This window comes from Phalangium opilio, unplaced genomic scaffold (assembly GCF_054372755.1).
Source record: "Phalangium opilio isolate 3A_F unplaced genomic scaffold, DU_Popi_V2 ptg000087l_1, whole genome shotgun sequence".
Classification (NCBI taxonomy): Eukaryota; Metazoa; Arthropoda; class Arachnida; order Opiliones; family Phalangiidae; genus Phalangium; species Phalangium opilio.
This window is the reverse complement of record NW_028324192.1, coordinates 5,204,565-5,221,600: the sequence shown is the minus strand read 5'-3', so window position 1 is coordinate 5,221,600 and position 17,036 is coordinate 5,204,565. Positions and strand designations below refer to the sequence as shown.

Sequence of the window (17,036 nt, the reverse complement as noted above, 5' to 3'; positions counted from 1 at the left end):
AGACCCAATTAACTATATCACGCGCTCGTGGCGCCATCCCGGTGCAAACAAGGGAACTAAAAGGAAAGGCGGGAAATTTGACTGATTTCAAGAATACATGTATTTATACATTTCTTATCTAGGCTTCGAGATGGAGACACCATCGCGTGAGAAACTTGGAAGCTGTCCGTCCGTTCCATGTTTTCAAAAGTGTCCCACGTACCCCAATAGGCAAAGGCCACTCTAGTGGTAATTTTCTCAACTCAATGAAAAAAACCAACGAATGTTATGTCATAGCCATAGCCCACTGGATCACGCGCTATTTTAGAAGTTTATAAACCGTCGTCTAACGCTTCGTCTGCTCTGACATTTGATAACCCTTGCCCCCTGAAGTAATTACAATAAATTGCTAGTGTAGTATTGTGTTTTTTAAACAATAGCTATGGCTGCGTTCAGTAACACTCATCAGTAAAAACATCGATGTTTGGAAAAATGAAATCGGTGTTCTTTTGACGTCATGATGACGTTGCAGTTGTTGAAAGGCACAATTTTGTGTAATCAATGCTTTTCAAAATGGCGACGATATAATGATAAGGTTATGGCAGAGGCTTAAATAATGATACCGAACTGTTTACAAAGATATTGTACTTCAATTTATCAATTAAATTCTGACATAATCCTTATTTTAACGAAATAATATATTGCTTTTTAGTATTATTATCCATAAGGATAATATTTGTCAATTCCTTATTATTTAAAATTGCAGTGATTGGGATGTAGTTCCCTCCATTTATTTTTGTCGCGGCGCAAAATGACGAAATTTACGTCACGAATCCAATGCTCATTAAAAAATCCTCCTCTCACAGCTGATTTTTCTGATGGGCATCCGATGAGCATCATGACGTCACGCCCAAAGACGCGAAAAACCGTTCAGTAAGACATCGATGTCATCTTTTAGTCATCGATGTTTTTGATGTCGGTTACTGAACGCAGCCCATGACATTGAAAGACTATTAACATTGTGGTATATAAGACGGAAAATATTCAACCAAAATAATTCATTGGCTTCTAAGAAAATAAGGTAAGATGCCAATTATCAACCACTACACTATTAATGACACTGTCGTGAAAGCTCATTACACAAACTTCATAACACCCAAAGGGTTTCAAAGCTTCCTCCCACAAATTCATCTTTAGCAAACCCTCATGTTATTTGTTATCAAATTCTTATGGAAAAATTAATAATAAAATTGTTATAATTGACTTCCTGATAATGATAATATTAAAGAGAAAGCAATTCCCACTAAGAAAACTGAATAAGCATATTTACCAAAAAAAAAAAAATGTAACGAATAACTTAGCAGCTTTAAGCGCAGTATTGAAACCCTGTCGGTATTATTTTAATTAATAAATAGTATTATGAATATTGCTAGAACTTTTAAAATTGTGGGAGAATATTTCCCCTTTTATTTAGCATAGTTAAAATCGCAAATGCTGCTATACCTATAGTGATGTAACTCATTCAGTTTTAAATTATTGTAAGTGTACATTAAAAATAAATATTTAAATACATAATTTAACAGCTGTATCACTGTATAATTGGATAAATAAATAAAATAGAGTACTAGTTTTACAACCTTGGTTTGTTTATAGTTGTGAAATACGCAACTGTTGTTTAATATGAAATTCCACCGATACCGTTTATTTGCGCGCGCGCACCTTAGTAAGAGCGTGGCGGCCATCTTAGGTTATTTCCTCGCTGCAAGACGCGCAGCACCGCCCGACGGAGCCTCAGTTCACTATACGCGGGAAGAAGGCGACCTCTCTCTTGTGGTGTTTGAGCCTTCTCTACTGAAATTAATGGAGTGGTCTATTAGGAAGGTTTTTCGTAAAGGGAGGGTGAAGTAGAAAATCAAGTGATTTTTATCGGTTTTTCTACTAATTATAAGACCAGTCTGCATAGTGGCACGTTCCGTGTCGAATGCATTTTATTACGAGATTGGATAAAATTTGCGCGCGACGTGACAATCGTGGCGCGAGACATGGAGCGTTCCACGAGAATTTTGTTAATAAAAAGGCAGGGCGTTACGCGATTGGTCGGAGGTCCTTATTTAAAATTATCCTTAAAATCTGAACCTAATTTGAATTTTAAAATCATTCATTAGTATTTCCTGAATGTTTGACTATGCAGACTGGTCTTATAATTAGCAGAAGAATCGATAAAAAAATCACTTGATTTTCTACTGCAGAGTTCAAAATTCAAATAAGTTGAGGTCGGTTAAAAATCATCGTGAATGAATGTTTTGGCGACTTTTATTAACGTTTTTTGAGCATCGATTCTAACCTCAGTAAAATTGATTCAAATTTTTACGCTCAATTTAAGCCCTTGAAAATACAGGTACACTTTCACTTGCGACCTGAAAACATACTTTCGAAATATCTCGGTTAATCCTTTCTCTATATCTGCATAGGGGACAAAGAATTTCAAATAAAACAACACACGCGATTTGATAAAACAGGTTTTTCTTGTAAGAGCTGCAGCTTAGCTTAGTGACTTCCAAACTTGCATAAATTATAGATTATCTCTACGTTTTTTTTTTAATTATTGAATTTTATAAATAATGAATTTTAAACGTCTCGAGATAAAACGCGTCTATAAAGCTAAGTTTGTGCTTAAAGCCATTAAAATCGAATTGAATCCACTTTCATTAATTATTATTATTATTTCGATATTTTAATATTAGTAAGTCAAGGTTACGAAAAAAATTGTTTTTGCAATTTTCTTTAATTATACCACTAGTCGGTTTCAACTACATGGCAAAGATATTTGTAGGAAACAAGTTGGGAAAACCAAAATATTACCTCTCCGAGGAGGACTACTTACAAACTTACTTACCCAGATCAAAGAGAATATAGCAAGAGGAGCGGAAGCTTTAGCCTTTGCCAAGGCTTTTAAAATTGGTGGCTTTGAGTTTTAGGGAACTACATCCGGTTTCTCGTGATTGGCTTATTCGTAACACCTCTCATTGGTTAGAATATGTCGTCTGCATATCGACAAAATTTTAGAGCCGAGTCTTAGTGTTAACAGAAGCTACAGAACAGTTGATTAATGCGCTCAAATGCATTGTATTATTAACTTACCTTCAACATTTTTTAAACCATCCCATAGTGTTAACGACATCGTTGTCTGATCTAAGGAAGCTAACCCTACTTTAGCAGACTACGGAATAGAATTTCGCGATCACGTGACGCACCGGAACTAGAACCCTAAAACTCAGGGCTACCAAAAAATGATAGAGCTTCCGCTCCTCTTGGTATATTCTCTTTGCCCAGATATGGAAATGTTTCTTTTTTTAAGAACAAATACTGAAGTTAAAATTTATGAAATATTAAAGCAGTATACAAAGCATAGCAAATATACTGTAAATCAGACGACATTTTACATCCAATAAGGATATACTTGTACACATTAAAATCATCCGATGGGGGGAAAACGGGAAATGAAGAGCTAAACCTTTGGAGGGATATTACCTTTACGTTTTTGTAAAGGCCGAATTTTCTACTCCTCAACTGTATACCCTCTATGTTCAAAGCCATATTCACAACAGGGTTGCCATGTAAACACTATCCTCTCGTTTCACCTCAACGATTTTCTTAGTTTGTCAACATGACTGTTAACGTTACATAACACCAAAGCTTATTTGTGGCTACACACACTGGAAGTAAATGCGCACCATAAATAGCATGAAAACACGAAGCTATAATCCGATTACGATCAGACCTTTCACTGGTCTGGGCTGCGTCCAGCAGAGTTCCCCAAAATGACTGCGGATTTTGGAAAACGGTTACCGGTGAGATCTGTCGTCATAGCTTTTTTCCGGTCATCGGTGTTTTAAAAATGACGCTAGCACAATAAAGCGTGCAAGGTACCAAGGCTTAAAAAAAATTGTATGATAACATATTTAAAGAGATAGATAACAACGTCTTTTATAATTAAAATTAGAAAGTAACATGTCTCTTAAAATTCTCGCGTCATCAAATGCTTTCACGCCAATTAAATAGCTATAGTTCCATCAGAATCAGCAAGAGCTATTTGTATTAATTCCTCCATGTTTTTTCGCCAAGCTGAGAACTACGCGTTTTACGTCACGTTTTCCCAAAACCCGACTATTTTCTTTGAAGACCGCGCTGGCTCAGCGCTGAGCAACGTGACGTCAAATTCAAAAGCAAAATCCCATCCTGTACGACACTGGTAACAGCGCTGACCTCTGCTGAACGCGGCCCAGATATCCACCATGATTATAAAATCTAAGCCTAATTATTTAACAGTGTATTTAACTTTCGGCTCACTTTGAACCGTTAATGTCTCTGCATTACAGAAACGAAAACCAAACCCAAGCGTTTACTTTTTGGTCCACTAGGCCTATTGACAAATAAAAGTACATTTGACCAATATCTTTGCGTTCGTTTTGAAATCACTATAGAAAGGATTATGCTATAAACAGATGTAGTATAGCTTAAGTAATATATAAACATCCATTTCAAATGACAATATTAAAAAACATTCTTGGAATATCAAAATGAAACAGAGCTTTAAAGCTACAAAAGTACTAAATGCATCGTAATTACGAAAAAGATTTCCACATATTCACTTTATATTATGAAAAAGTGAATATTAAGGTTCTGTAGGATTTCTTAACACATCGAAACAAAGCGAACTGCTAACTCGGCGCACTAGTGTGACAACGGACAGACACACACAGACAAAAAAATAGACTGCTTTTTAACTCTTTCTGTTTTAATTTTGAGTTTAGAAACAAGATTATCTTAAATATTAAAATAAATATAATTAATATTAAATATTTTCTTCGTTAGTTGTTCGCCTTATTGAGCGTTACATCGTCTTGATAAAGAACAATTAAACATTCTTGAGAGACTTGACTAATATTGGCGTTTAAAATGAAGCATACGCCGGTTGCTTCACCTTATTCTAGTAGGTAGTATATAAGGATTTCGAATCGCAGCTATGGATAAGAACAGCGCAATTGCGTGAACCTTTGGTGGAAGCCCCGCCATTGGGAGGCCGGACGTTTCTCGTAACGCTGGCCGATCGCCGCGTATGTCTTAACCTTAACGATGATGATGGAGTAGAAGCCAGGTGTACAGACTGGTGTCCATGTGGGATGGACAAAAACTATGACCAGAGGATGGTGGTGTAGAAGCCAGGTGTACAGACTGGTGTCCATGTGGGATGGACAAAAACAATGACCAGAAGATGGTGGTGTAGAAGCCAGGTGTACAGACTGGTGTCCATGTGGGATGGACAAAAACAATGACCAGAAGATGGTGGTGTAGAAGCCAGGTGTACAGACTGGTGTCCATGTGGGATGGACAAAAACAAAGACGAGAAGATGGTGGTGTAGAAGCCAGTAAGTACAGACTGGTGTCTTTGTGGGATAGACAAAAGCAACGCCCAGAAGGTGGTGGTGTTAGAAGCCAGTGAATACAGATTGGTGTTCATGTGGAATGGACAATTGACTAGTCAGATGAAATAGTAGTGGCCAGTTGAATTGTGGATAGCCTCAAGTTTTGAATTTTCCGGGAACTGTGAATGCGGTCCGGAAATGGCGAACACATTTGCTTCGATTCGGAAACTGCGAACGCGGTCCCCTGGGCTGTAAGTCAATAACAACAGCCTGACACACACACACACACACACACACCCAGACATGCCTGTCAATTTTAGAACCTCTCCGTGACATACGTCACTCGGAGAGGTAAAAACTTCTGATTAATTTCTTGGCACAATAACAGCGTAGATATTTTTAACGCTAAAAAAGTGAATATTTTAAATAAATTATGGAAAAATGTCTTCAAATTTAAAGTTCATTTTGGAACTGAAGTTACCGGAGAATATTGGGAAACTATAGTTCCTTGGCTTTTGCAATGAATTTCGTGAATTTTCAATGTTTTTGGGATGATATTGGTGTAATAGCCCAAAATATATGGGATTATTTCTATGAACTATGCGGAAAAGATGATTTCAATGCGGCGGTTTGGGGTAAGTTGACTTTTAATTCAATTTATTCGCGTAAATATTTAATTTGAAAAGACCAAGTGTAATAGAGCTTATTCGCGAGGTAAAATTTCGTCATACGTAAATGAGAATATGGCTGCATAATGATTCCTTATAGCTGTATGCATTCTTGATACTTATTAATTAAATAATCTGTCTTAACAGGATTGAACCAAATGGGATTTATAGTCTATTGGGTGTTGGGTGGCCTTTTCACTCTAATCGATGTGACTGGAAAACCCGAGTTTCTCTTGAAGTACAAAATGCAAGAGAGTATCCAGTATGTCATCAACCTTAACAATTAATTAAGGCATGATGAGTCCCAGTCTGGGAAATAAGGATATTTTTTAAACTAGACCTTTGGACCAGTGACCCCCCTAGTGTCCGAAATAATAAACTTGTCTACGGAGTGGTCCCAGCCTTTGTTCTCCTATAGATTTGCAATTAAGAAACTGGTCCCGAGGACCAGTAACCCCCAATTCTTGAATTTAAAAACTAGACTGATGAGAACCTAGGATTTACACTGTGCAGTTATATGGCTCTGAAACCCCCCCCCCGTCTATCTTTAAAGGTTCTCGTGTCATATATGGGTTCTTAATTGCCAGAATTTATATTTATATCAGATAAAAACAAACCGTTTATGGAAAGTAATCGCTCAAGTGATCTTGAACCAACTAGTGGTAATACCTTTCAGCGCAGTTATGTTCCTATTATTGAAACTGCGAGGTTGCGGTTGTGGACAGTTACCGACATTCCAAAGATTGCTGTTCGAGTTTATGATCTTCACTCTTGTACAAGAAACGGGGTTTTATTACAGTCATAGGTGAGGTAAAAGTTCGGAAAATCACAGCTTGTTTCATTTTCCGCCTACTTTATCGGGCATATTTTTGAAAGGAATTAAAGTCGATAGTGTTTGGTCAAACTTAGGCCAGGCTAGATTAGGTTTTTCTTTTCGCTTAGGTAGGGTTAGGTTTGGTCGAGGGGGTAGACACTTGAGAACTCAGGTGTACAATATGTCTTGAACTCAATGTACTGTCAAAGCTGAACTGTGAGTTCCGAAGGCTTTGAACTCAATGCACTGTCAAAGCTGAACTGTGAGTTCCGAAGACTTTGAACTCAATGCACTGTCAAAGCTGAACTGTGAGTTCCGAAGGCTTTGAACTCAATGCACTGTCAAAGCTGAACTTTTTTGAACTCAGGAGTACACAGAGATCCAAAGCGTCTACCCCCTCGGGTTTGGTTTGGTCAACGCTCCAGGATTAGGGTGGTTAGTTCCTTTTAGCTCGTGGAAATTAAGTAAAAATGTTTCAATTTTAGTCCATAAATATCTATTGTTTTATTAGGTTATTGCACCGTCCACTTGTGTATAAACATATCCACAAACAGCACCACTCATGGACTTCACCCATATCAATAACTGCGATTTATTGTCATCCTGTGGAGCATTTGATGTCAAATATGTTACCAGGATATATGGGGCCTTTAATTATGGACTCTCACATTCGGGTCATATGGCTATGGTTCACTGGAATGTTATTTATTACTCTAAACTCTCACAGTGGTTTTCATTTGCCATTTTTCCCATCTCCAGAAGCCCACGATTTTCACAATTTGAAGTAATAAATGACTGAATAAATTACGATCTCTTTATATTTAATTTATGAATAAATTATTAGGTTCAATCAAAATTTTGGAGCTCTGGGTGTGTTGGACCGTTTACACGGAACCGATTCTGGTTTTCGAGCCAGCTCGGCTTATCATCGACATATTCTAATGTTGACTTTAGTACCGCCTAGACAACTCTATCCCGAGGGCTTCAATAAGAAGACTAAAGTATCGATTAAAATGAATATAGTTCAAACATTTATTTCAAGGTTTAATTTGTTCTTGAAATAATTGCAAAGTGATATCTTTCAATAATATTTGTATTCCTGGATGGAGATACTCTTTTATATTTTAGTCAATTTATATTACGGAAATAATTGACTATATTCCATTGTTGTCAAATTGGAACCAAGCTTTAAAATTGTTTGATAAGTATTACATAAAGTTTTCAAAAATCTTTCTATATCTAAATCAAAGTCCTGACTGCCTGATAATCAACGCCCGTCGCCCAGCCCAAAACCGCTTGCCCTAGAAGGCTGAAACTTTTCAGGAACGTTACTCATAAGTAGTAGGCGCGTACTAAGAAAGATTTTTCCGATCTGCCGCCATCTTAAAAAATGGCGCCCAGAAATGTAAAAGATCTTCTCTATGCAACAAAGTCCGCGCGTTTCAACCGATTTCACTAATATTTAGTACACTGTTTTCCTTTAACCTATAGACGGGCTGAATGGTCTTTTGGGTTCAATTTGTTGCCATCTTTTTAAATGGCGGCCAGAAATTTAAGAACCCTTCTTTATGGAATAATGTTCGCGTGAAAAATAATAAAAAATGTCCCGACGGGCAACGCCGAGTGCCCTCGCTCCTAGGGTGCTACAAAAAATCAGTCATCAGTAAAATCCACCCATTCTTTATATCATTTTGATGGAAGTTCTTATTACACGCGAGCGACGCCGCGGGTAAAAGCTAGTTGGTCATAGTTGCGCCTCTAATTTCAATCTTTATTCTATCAGGGTTGCATACTACACCCCAGTGATCATCGGGTGATAAGTGTCAGAGAGTGTTCGCGGTCTCAGGGGTTCCCAGATAGATTTCAATTCTGCGGAAATATTCTCGAGCGCCACAGACAGGTACGTATTGTTCTAAATAATGTGCGCATAGAGTATGTGGTAACGCAGGGCTGATACTAAGTCACTTTTTTCAAATTCAGTTGCTAAAAGTCACTTTTTTTTGGATTTTTGTGTCTTTCGGTGTTATTTATCTTCTCGACCACAACATTAAACGTTATATATTTCAGGCGGTGTAAACAAAAAAATAGCGGGATCACACTTGATCAAACCCCAAAATCGTGAAGCTCGCTCAGCGAATGTTAACTTAATACTTAAAATCAATCCAATTCAAATGAATATTTTGGTTTTGATTTAAAATGACATCAATTTCTTTGCATTCTGAGCTGTGCTCCAAAATGATTTAATTGAATTTCGCCGTAGACCTTTTATGAGATGCCTTTCCTTTGACTGCGTGAAATATCTAAACCCATAGATTGGGCGTAATTACGACACCGACCTTTAAAATATCCTTAATTGCGAAAATCAGTCATCTCTGAAAACATCATTTCAAGTGGCCCTTTAAATAGCTTAGTTTGCCCTATCCCCATTCAGTCGCTTTTTGTTTACTATTTTTAAACTAATTTGTCACTTATTCAATTGAAATTGAGCGTATCGTTGAGTATCAGCCCTGGGTAACGTGAAAAATACCTATCAAAGAAGTTTTTTGATTTTTAACTGTCTTATAAAGGCACTGTTAAAGACCTTGCCGACTTTGATAGTAGACTCGAGACTTGTTGTCTTTGTAGAGCCGTTATGGTAAAAAACGAGGAGAATTTTTTTTTACAAAGGTGATGTGATTGGCCCTATTTTATCACTTGCAGTATAATGCTGAATAACACAAAATACTTTCGTTTTGCAAACCCTTTGCGGGGGGTTGTGACGTCAATAAAAAAAAACTTCAAGGGTCCGCCGACTTCTTTACTGACCCTTTAAGCGTTACAAGTCCTGACTTTCGCCCTTACAAACACACATTTTCTCGTAATCATTTTCATATGGTGACAATTTTTTGAAAGTGAACTTGGTTTCGGAGCATTTTAAATATACTTAGCTAATCTTTTTGAAGCTGGATTTTAAATTTGATTTTATTTAAGTTCCAATTTACAATTTTCACAATGTTCCGGCTTTTATTTTTGAATGCCGGCATTGCTTTAAACGTGCAGAAAATTGATACTCTACAGCTTTTACTAATCAATGTTGACCAAGGCAGTCTGATTCATTTTCTCCAAATACGTCAACTTTCAGTCTTGACTATTCGTCAAATAATGACCGGAAAATTATGAAATGGGACGCTAAATGTAAATTAGAATGACTTTTCATGTAAAATTGAATGACGAAAATATTTCCAAATAAGTTAAAAATGCTTATAAAAGAATGTCCCCATAGTTAAAACATTGTCAAATCTGTGTTGATAGCGCACGTTATTTGTTCGGGGGATAGTTGTGACTAGCGAAGCTGACAAGCCTCCTACTAGCAAAAAAACGATAAATTTCACAGTCGGCCATGATTTATGGCTTGAGTACGATTAGTAATTTCAAAAGTATATAGATTTAAAAACAAAAAGTACACTTAATTGAAACTTGCTCGTGCCGTGTAATATGAGAAGCCCTAACTCCTTTTAAGCCGGAATAGTGTTGAAGGCCCCTCTGCGTATGATTACCTTCCCGACCGTGGCACAGGGAACAAGCCGTGAATAAGCTCATAAAGGAGTATCAAAAAATAACGTTTGGATGGCCAGCATCATGTACTGCTTTCTATAAACCTATGACCGCGTCAGAAAAGCTCTTCCCTGATTGGTTAGTTCCTGTAGGCGGTTGAGCGTAGGGTAGTTTGCTTCTCAGATTACATGCTGTATAGAGCCAAAGGCGGGGAATTATTTATGAAGTGTACTTTTGTTTTTATATCTATATACTTTTGGTAATTTGCTATTTGCATTTATTTGAACTTTTAATTATTATTATTATTTCTAATGTTGTTTGGATACTTTTATAGATTGGAAATGCTGTTCCCCCACCCCTGGCCAAAGCCATAGGCCAATAAATTAAAAAGTTTTAGTTTCTGGAAAAAGTTTAATAAGAGACCACGCTTATTTGGTTATCTGTTAACCTTAATTTTAATTTTTAACCTTGAATAATTCCAAGTCAAATGCAAACAAGTTGGGAAACCAAAATAAACCTCTCCGAGCCGAGACGAATTTACATTCTAAACACAGGTCCACCAGCCAATGAGAAAAACCGGAAATACATCGTTCAAATTGGCGAAATATTGCCAAGGTCTTTAGCAAAGGCTTAAGCGTTTAAAAATTTCCTTTGTATCCTCAATAATTCTAATGAGGCCCTAAATGTATCACTGAAGGGTGTATTTAACTTTCGGCTCACTCTGAACCGTTAACACCTCCTATAAGAGGAGGCGAAACAAGGTCATTTCTAGTTTAAATCTAGGGTATCTTATTTCACAGACCCAATAGTTTCAACACTTGTGGATAGATGAAGAATTAACACCCATATTATATAATGAATATAAAAAATGCGATTACACTATATATAAATGTAGTAAAGATGAATTAAAAAGTAAACACCAAATTTGAAATGTTAATATCAAAAGATGTTCTTGGAATATTAAGATGAAACAGAGCTTTATAGCTACACAACTACTTAAAGAATCGTAATGCCGAAAAATATTTAAAATATTTCCATTTAATATTCTGCAAAAAGGAAATGCTATCGTTTTGTAAGAGATCTTATCATCCTACTCGCTTTATATTAACTTTGATGTGCGTGTAGTGTTTCGATTCGGATGCAATCTTCATTACTCTTTCTATATAAACTCTCACTTGTGTCATTACATAGAAATAAGTTTATCTTAAATAATTAATTAAATATAAATGATATTAATTATTTTAATCGCCAGTAAATAACTTTAAAAATAGTTAAATCGTTTAAAATAAAGTTGTTCCTATTATCTTTCGAAACTTTGCTAATATTGACGTTTAAAGTGAAGGGTACCCCTCTTGCCCGCTTTTTTCAAATTTTGGGGTATATATACGATTCGTTTCCATTATAATAATAGATAAAAACGCATTCGCGTGAACCGATGGTGGAAGCCCTGCCATTGGGAGGCTAGACGTTTCGCGTAACCCTAGCCGATCGCCGCGTATATCTTGAAACCAATAATAGATAAAAACGCATTCGCGTGAACCGATGGTGGAAGCCCTGCCATTGGGAGGCTAGACGTTTCTCGTAACCCTAGCCGATCGCCGCGTATATCTTAAAAAAAACGTTAACGATGGAGAAGAAGCCGGAATGGACAAAGACCTGATGATGGTGGTGCATAGAAGCTGGTGCCAATGTGGGTTTGACGAAGAACAGAAGATGGTGGTGCATAGAAGCTGGTGTCAATGTGGGATTGACGAAGAATAGAAGATGGTGGTGCTTACGGGCCAGCAACTACAGGCTAGTGTCCATGTGGGATGGACAAAGACTAGCAGATTGTGGTCCTTAGAAGCCAGTTAGTAAAGACTGGTGTTGGTAGATGAATGGCCAAATTTCCGTGAACCGCGAACGCGTTCCGGAAATCGAGTATTTGTTTGCTCCGATTTGTAAACTGCGAACGCGGTCACGTGGGGTCTGACAGACAGACACACAGACAGTTAGACAGACACGGCCAGTGTAATACCTCTCCGTGACGTCATCGTCACTCGGAGAGGTAAAAAAAATAAAGTTTCGTTTACTAGTGGTTGTTAATCTGAACTGCTTTTTACCTCTCCGAGTGACGATGACGTCACGGAGAGGTATTACACTGGACGTGTCTGTGTCACCGTGTTCGCATTTGGCAAAACGGAGGGAACGTGTTCGCACTTCGCAGATAGCAATATAATTCTCCATGATCATCGTTAGGAAAAAGAAGTACGCGGCGATCGGCTAGGGTTACTAGAAACGTCTTGCCTCCCAATGGCAACTCCCCCAAAGGTTCACGCAATTGCGGCTCTTCTTATCATTTATAGCATGAATCTATATAACTATAAATATACAGCTCTGTCATATGCCCCTTCTATCATGTCTATTTGGTTTGGGTGTTACCCTCCTAGCTTTGACGCGTTTTGCGTAGCTCTAATAGCCAATCACGAGACAAGAGGAAGTGACGTTTCGAATTTACACAACCCCGGACTCCCCCTTCCTTCTCCCGCTCCTAACACTAGCAGACACGTGACTGATGTCTCCTTTCGCTAAGCCCCGCCCAAACCTTATCGAGAGGTAAGACTAGTGCTGTGCGAGTACTCGATCGATCATCGAGCCGAGTACTCGGCTCGATACTCGATAAGGGATTTTCTGAGACTCGAAAAAGTTTCGAGTATCAAACTAAGGCTCGATAAATTATAAAAAACGTCTTGGTTTGGACCAAGGCCGAAAAAACAAACGATATGTGTGAGGTTTATCAATTGGCTGAAGTTTCAGATATTGCAATTTTTTTAGTTATTTTTATCCATTTAATCCTTAATCAATATTAAATTCAATCAACTGATTTTACTGTTAATCGATCTATTCCCTCTAAATTAATTGAAAAAATTACATATCTACGCTTTTTCAAGAACAATTACATTTTCCGAAAACATTTTATCATGAAATTAATTATTTTGAAGGGAGCACGTGTTGAGGGATTTAATATTGAATATTTGAAATACTGTGTCTAAAAAGACCAATCGAACTTTGACATAATTCGAAAGGAAGATGTAAATATTTAATAGTGGATGCCAAACCAGGGTGTTGCACGAATTCATACATTTAATTTCGTATATCGAAATGCTACATTTCTAATGTCGCGACTGTGAAAGAAAGGTTGCACTGCAATTTCCCTCTTCATACTTTCTTGGGGAGGGGGGGGGGTTAAGTTAAGAGTGACCTTCTTCGTTTAACTGGTAATGAATGGAAATGAATATAACAAGCCATTGGTACTGAAACGTATTTCTATTTATGTAATCTTTACCTATACCTTTGGTTATATTTATACCGATATCATATTTTTCCAGTGCTACAGATAGCTACCTACTAACAAAAACCACACAGGATAAACGATGTTGCTTTGTCTTAAGTATACGGCATTCGTTTATTAACTAGTCTGAACAAAATAAATTTAAATTATCATATTTTTTTTTAACATCAGTCTTTTTAGCAACTTGTCGATTTAAGTTTTTTTTATGCAAACTTGAAAATTTGTCAAGCCAGCTGCTGCCAGCAACAAATAAAACTATGTCCGTCAAGGTGCTTATACGAAATCCCTTCAAAATAATTAATTTCATGATAAAATGTTTTCGGAAAATGTAATTGTTCTTGAAAAAGCGTAGATATGTAATTTTTTCAATTAATTTAGAGGGAATAGATCGATTAACAGTAAAATCAGTTGATTGAATTTAATATTGATTAAGGATTAAATGGATAAAAATAACTAAAAAAATTTGCAATATCTGAACTTCAGCCAATTGATAAACCTCACACATATCGTTTGTTTTTTCGGCCTTGGTCCAAACCAAGACGTTTTTTTAAATAATATCTGTTACTTCAGTCTTAATGTAATTAAATTTTGAATAATTATGTTTGCTTTACCGTCATACATTTGGGGTTGATCTATTTCTAATTGCTTAAAGAAGTACTTCAGTATCGTTAATTACATTTAACTTATATCCAATAACATTGATTTCGATAAGCATATAATGTTGCACTTTATTTATGAAAGAAGCTTAAAAACGACGGTATTTGAAATATGGAAGAAAAATATTTGTTTCGTACACTGTATACATATACAGTGGTGTCGAGATCAGACCAACAGCTTCCTTTATGTACAACCCCCAATACTGCCAACGGGTGATGTCATACTAAATTATACAGGGTGTAAATAAATGTTTAGAATTCATGTTTTATTGTATGCAAGTGACAACGAGTGACAAGGTACAAAAAGAATACTGGAGATTGCAACAAAATATTTTAAAGCACTGTCCTACGATTAGTCTTAGAACGTGGGCCTCAAATTACAACCTCTTAACTGGTTGGTAAACACCTCAACGTAAATATTCGACGTTTCTACCATTGTGGTTTAGGCACTCTTCCAGACGACTATCCATGTCTTGCAATACATTTGCAAGCAGTAAACTCATGACGAATGGTAAAACTAATGGTATTGCCGTCTTGGGAAATCCTCGTCCGTTAAGGCTTGATGTAGGGGGGTATGATAATGCCGGTAGTGATGCCCTTGTAAACTTACACAAACAGTAGAATGGCTTAGTGCAACTTCTTGTTCCACCGCTCTACTATTAGCATGAATTGGCTTCAAAACGTGCTACGATGTCAAAATCTATATCCTCATTACAGACTATACAGTCTCTTCTACGTTCACGATCTTGCACTACCGAAATCACGAAGGTGCTCGCCAATGTCGGAAAAGGTACTTCGCACCGGATGTTGTCGGTGTGGAAACCGTTCGGCATAAAGCACTGCGTTTAGTTGAGCGTTACTGCGACCTTCACCCAAAATAAACATCCTGTCCAATTTTTCCTGGTTGAAATAGGTTGGCATTTTGCTAGGAAACGAGACTAACTACTGTAATTCTACTACTTAGCTCCTACACTGAAGACCCTGTATATGAAAAGGGACCGGAATTACCTCGAAGTTAAGTTTTCAAAGATTGCCAGATTGAGCAGGTCATGGGATTTAAAGTGATGAAGGTCACTTTAACGTTCAACAAGTGACACCGCGGTATGTTTTTGGTGCTCCAATGTCCTCACCCGATAGGTCCAAACAATTACCATCCTGGTTTTTCGGCTCGGCGTTGCGGTATTGCTGGTTCCATTAGAAATACAAGGTCTGTAGTGTTACAATTGTAACAATACTCCTGTTAGAAAGGCACACAAACTGTACCCCCGCCCCCTCCCCCCCAAAACACTTTTAAATTTCGCGCCTTTTCAATGGCTCTCTTTTCAATATGGGAAAAATGATTTTAAATGACAATTTTTTAAGTGTAAGAATTAAACAGGAAAATGGAGGCTGAGTGAAAGATAAGTGTAGTTTTAATTATAATTTGTTAGTTTAATTATAAGGTATCCATGAATTTACCAAAAACATTCGTGTTTTGGGTTAATTTCACATTAATTATACTTGATTAAGTTTAATTTAACGGTTTATCTAGTGTGGATTTAGTTTATAATGTTTATAATACAAGTTTCAATGAAATATTAACTTTAATTGCAATTACTCTAAAATATGTATGCGCTTTTGATGTATTTTAATGATGAATTAAATTAATTACTCGATAAATACTCGAAACAAATTTTCCAACTACTCGATACTCGATTCGAGTACTCGAGACTCGGCTCGATACTCGATAAGGGAAAATTTCAATACTCGAGACGCGACTCGAAACCAAAAATTCAAGGCTCGCACAGCCCTAGGTTAGACAGCGTAACGCAGCTGTATATTCATAGTTATATAGATTCATGTTTATAGTGAATATACCCTAAATAAAAAATTGTTAAGAGGCATAGGCTTGAATTCAAACCTCAACAATAGCTATGTTTAAAATTGTTCTAGGAATAAAGTTTCTTAAAACCAAAAGTGGATGAGGGGAAAAGTATGAAAATGGCCAAAAGTCGCGAGTCATCAGAGTTTCGCCGTAGTTGACCGTTTTATTGGCGTAGCTATACTGGGCCTGTTCACTCCCTTAAAATAGGTCTTGTGTTAATTCGCGGTTACGCGGTTACCGTCGTCTGCTATTGTGTATGCTAGAACTTCCTCGATTTGTGTTTGAAGTCAGGACAGAGTAGCTGGTAATGTTTTAAAAGGTATTTGAAGGTATAATATGGATTTAAGTAAGGTTATCGAAGCAATAGAAGAGCACATAAAACTAGATACGTTTAAAACAAATCTCCGTAATTTAGCTATAGCGCGAGCAGCTTGCGTCGTGATGCGCGTGATCGAGTGGGCTATGGTTAAACCAAGGAGAATAAATGTCTGAACTACTTTCAGTCGCGAGTTTGTAAGTCCATCAGGCACTAGTAAACTAAATAGTTATTGGCGAAACTTTGATGTCCGCGTTTTTTAAAACAGGCTCTATGGCCATTGTCATACTTTCCCTCTCATCCACATTTGTTAAAACGTTTTAAATAGAGCTAAGCTAAATTAATGACGATTAAAATAATATAAATTTTAATTATTTAAGAAAGACCTCTTTAATTGCGTCTCGATTCGGAGAGGTTTATTTTGGGCTGCGTTCAGTAACACTCATCA

At 37.0% G+C, this 17,036-nt stretch overlaps 4 protein-coding genes across 4 annotated transcripts in view; 3 read left to right on the top strand and 1 right to left on the bottom strand.

The window, feature by feature from the left end:
* The window catches only part of LOC149650483 (protein regulator of cytokinesis 1-like), a 144,556-nt gene that overhangs the window by 26,457 nt on the left and 101,063 nt on the right, over positions 1 to 17,036 (bottom strand). The window lies entirely within an intron of this gene.
* The window catches only part of LOC149650485 (DNA (cytosine-5)-methyltransferase 1.S-like), a 179,041-nt gene that overhangs the window by 79,494 nt on the left and 82,511 nt on the right, over positions 1 to 17,036 (top strand). The window lies entirely within an intron of this gene.
* LOC149650492 (DNA (cytosine-5)-methyltransferase 1.S-like) overlaps positions 1 to 17,036 on the top strand; it is a 120,572-nt gene that overhangs the window by 66,814 nt on the left and 36,722 nt on the right. The gene's annotated exons all lie outside the window — the stretch shown is intronic.
* On the top strand, positions 6,697 to 7,984 carry LOC149650495 (fatty acid hydroxylase domain-containing protein 2-like). Its single transcript, XM_089849294.1, has 3 exons — positions 6,697 to 6,878; positions 7,399 to 7,671; positions 7,732 to 7,984. The coding sequence occupies exons 1-3, from the start codon at positions 6,757 to 6,759 to the stop codon at positions 7,949 to 7,951; spliced, it is 615 nt and encodes a 204-aa protein (XP_089705420.1). The 5' UTR covers positions 6,697 to 6,756; the 3' UTR covers positions 7,952 to 7,984.

What these genes read in the sequence shown, in the direction of transcription:
- LOC149650495 (XM_089849294.1), top strand. Translation starts at nt 6,757, where the DNA reads ATGTTCCTATTATTGAAACTGCGAGGTTGCGGTTGTGGACAGTTACCG. An exon ending in GGGTTTTATTACAGTCATAG is followed by an intron (nt 6,879 to 7,398) that starts GTGAGGTAAAAG and finishes TTGTTTTATTAG; the next exon opens with GTTATTGCACCGTCCACTTG. An exon ending in CACGATTTTCACAATTTGAA is followed by an intron (nt 7,672 to 7,731) that starts GTAATAAATGAC and finishes ATAAATTATTAG; the next exon opens with GTTCAATCAAAATTTTGGAG.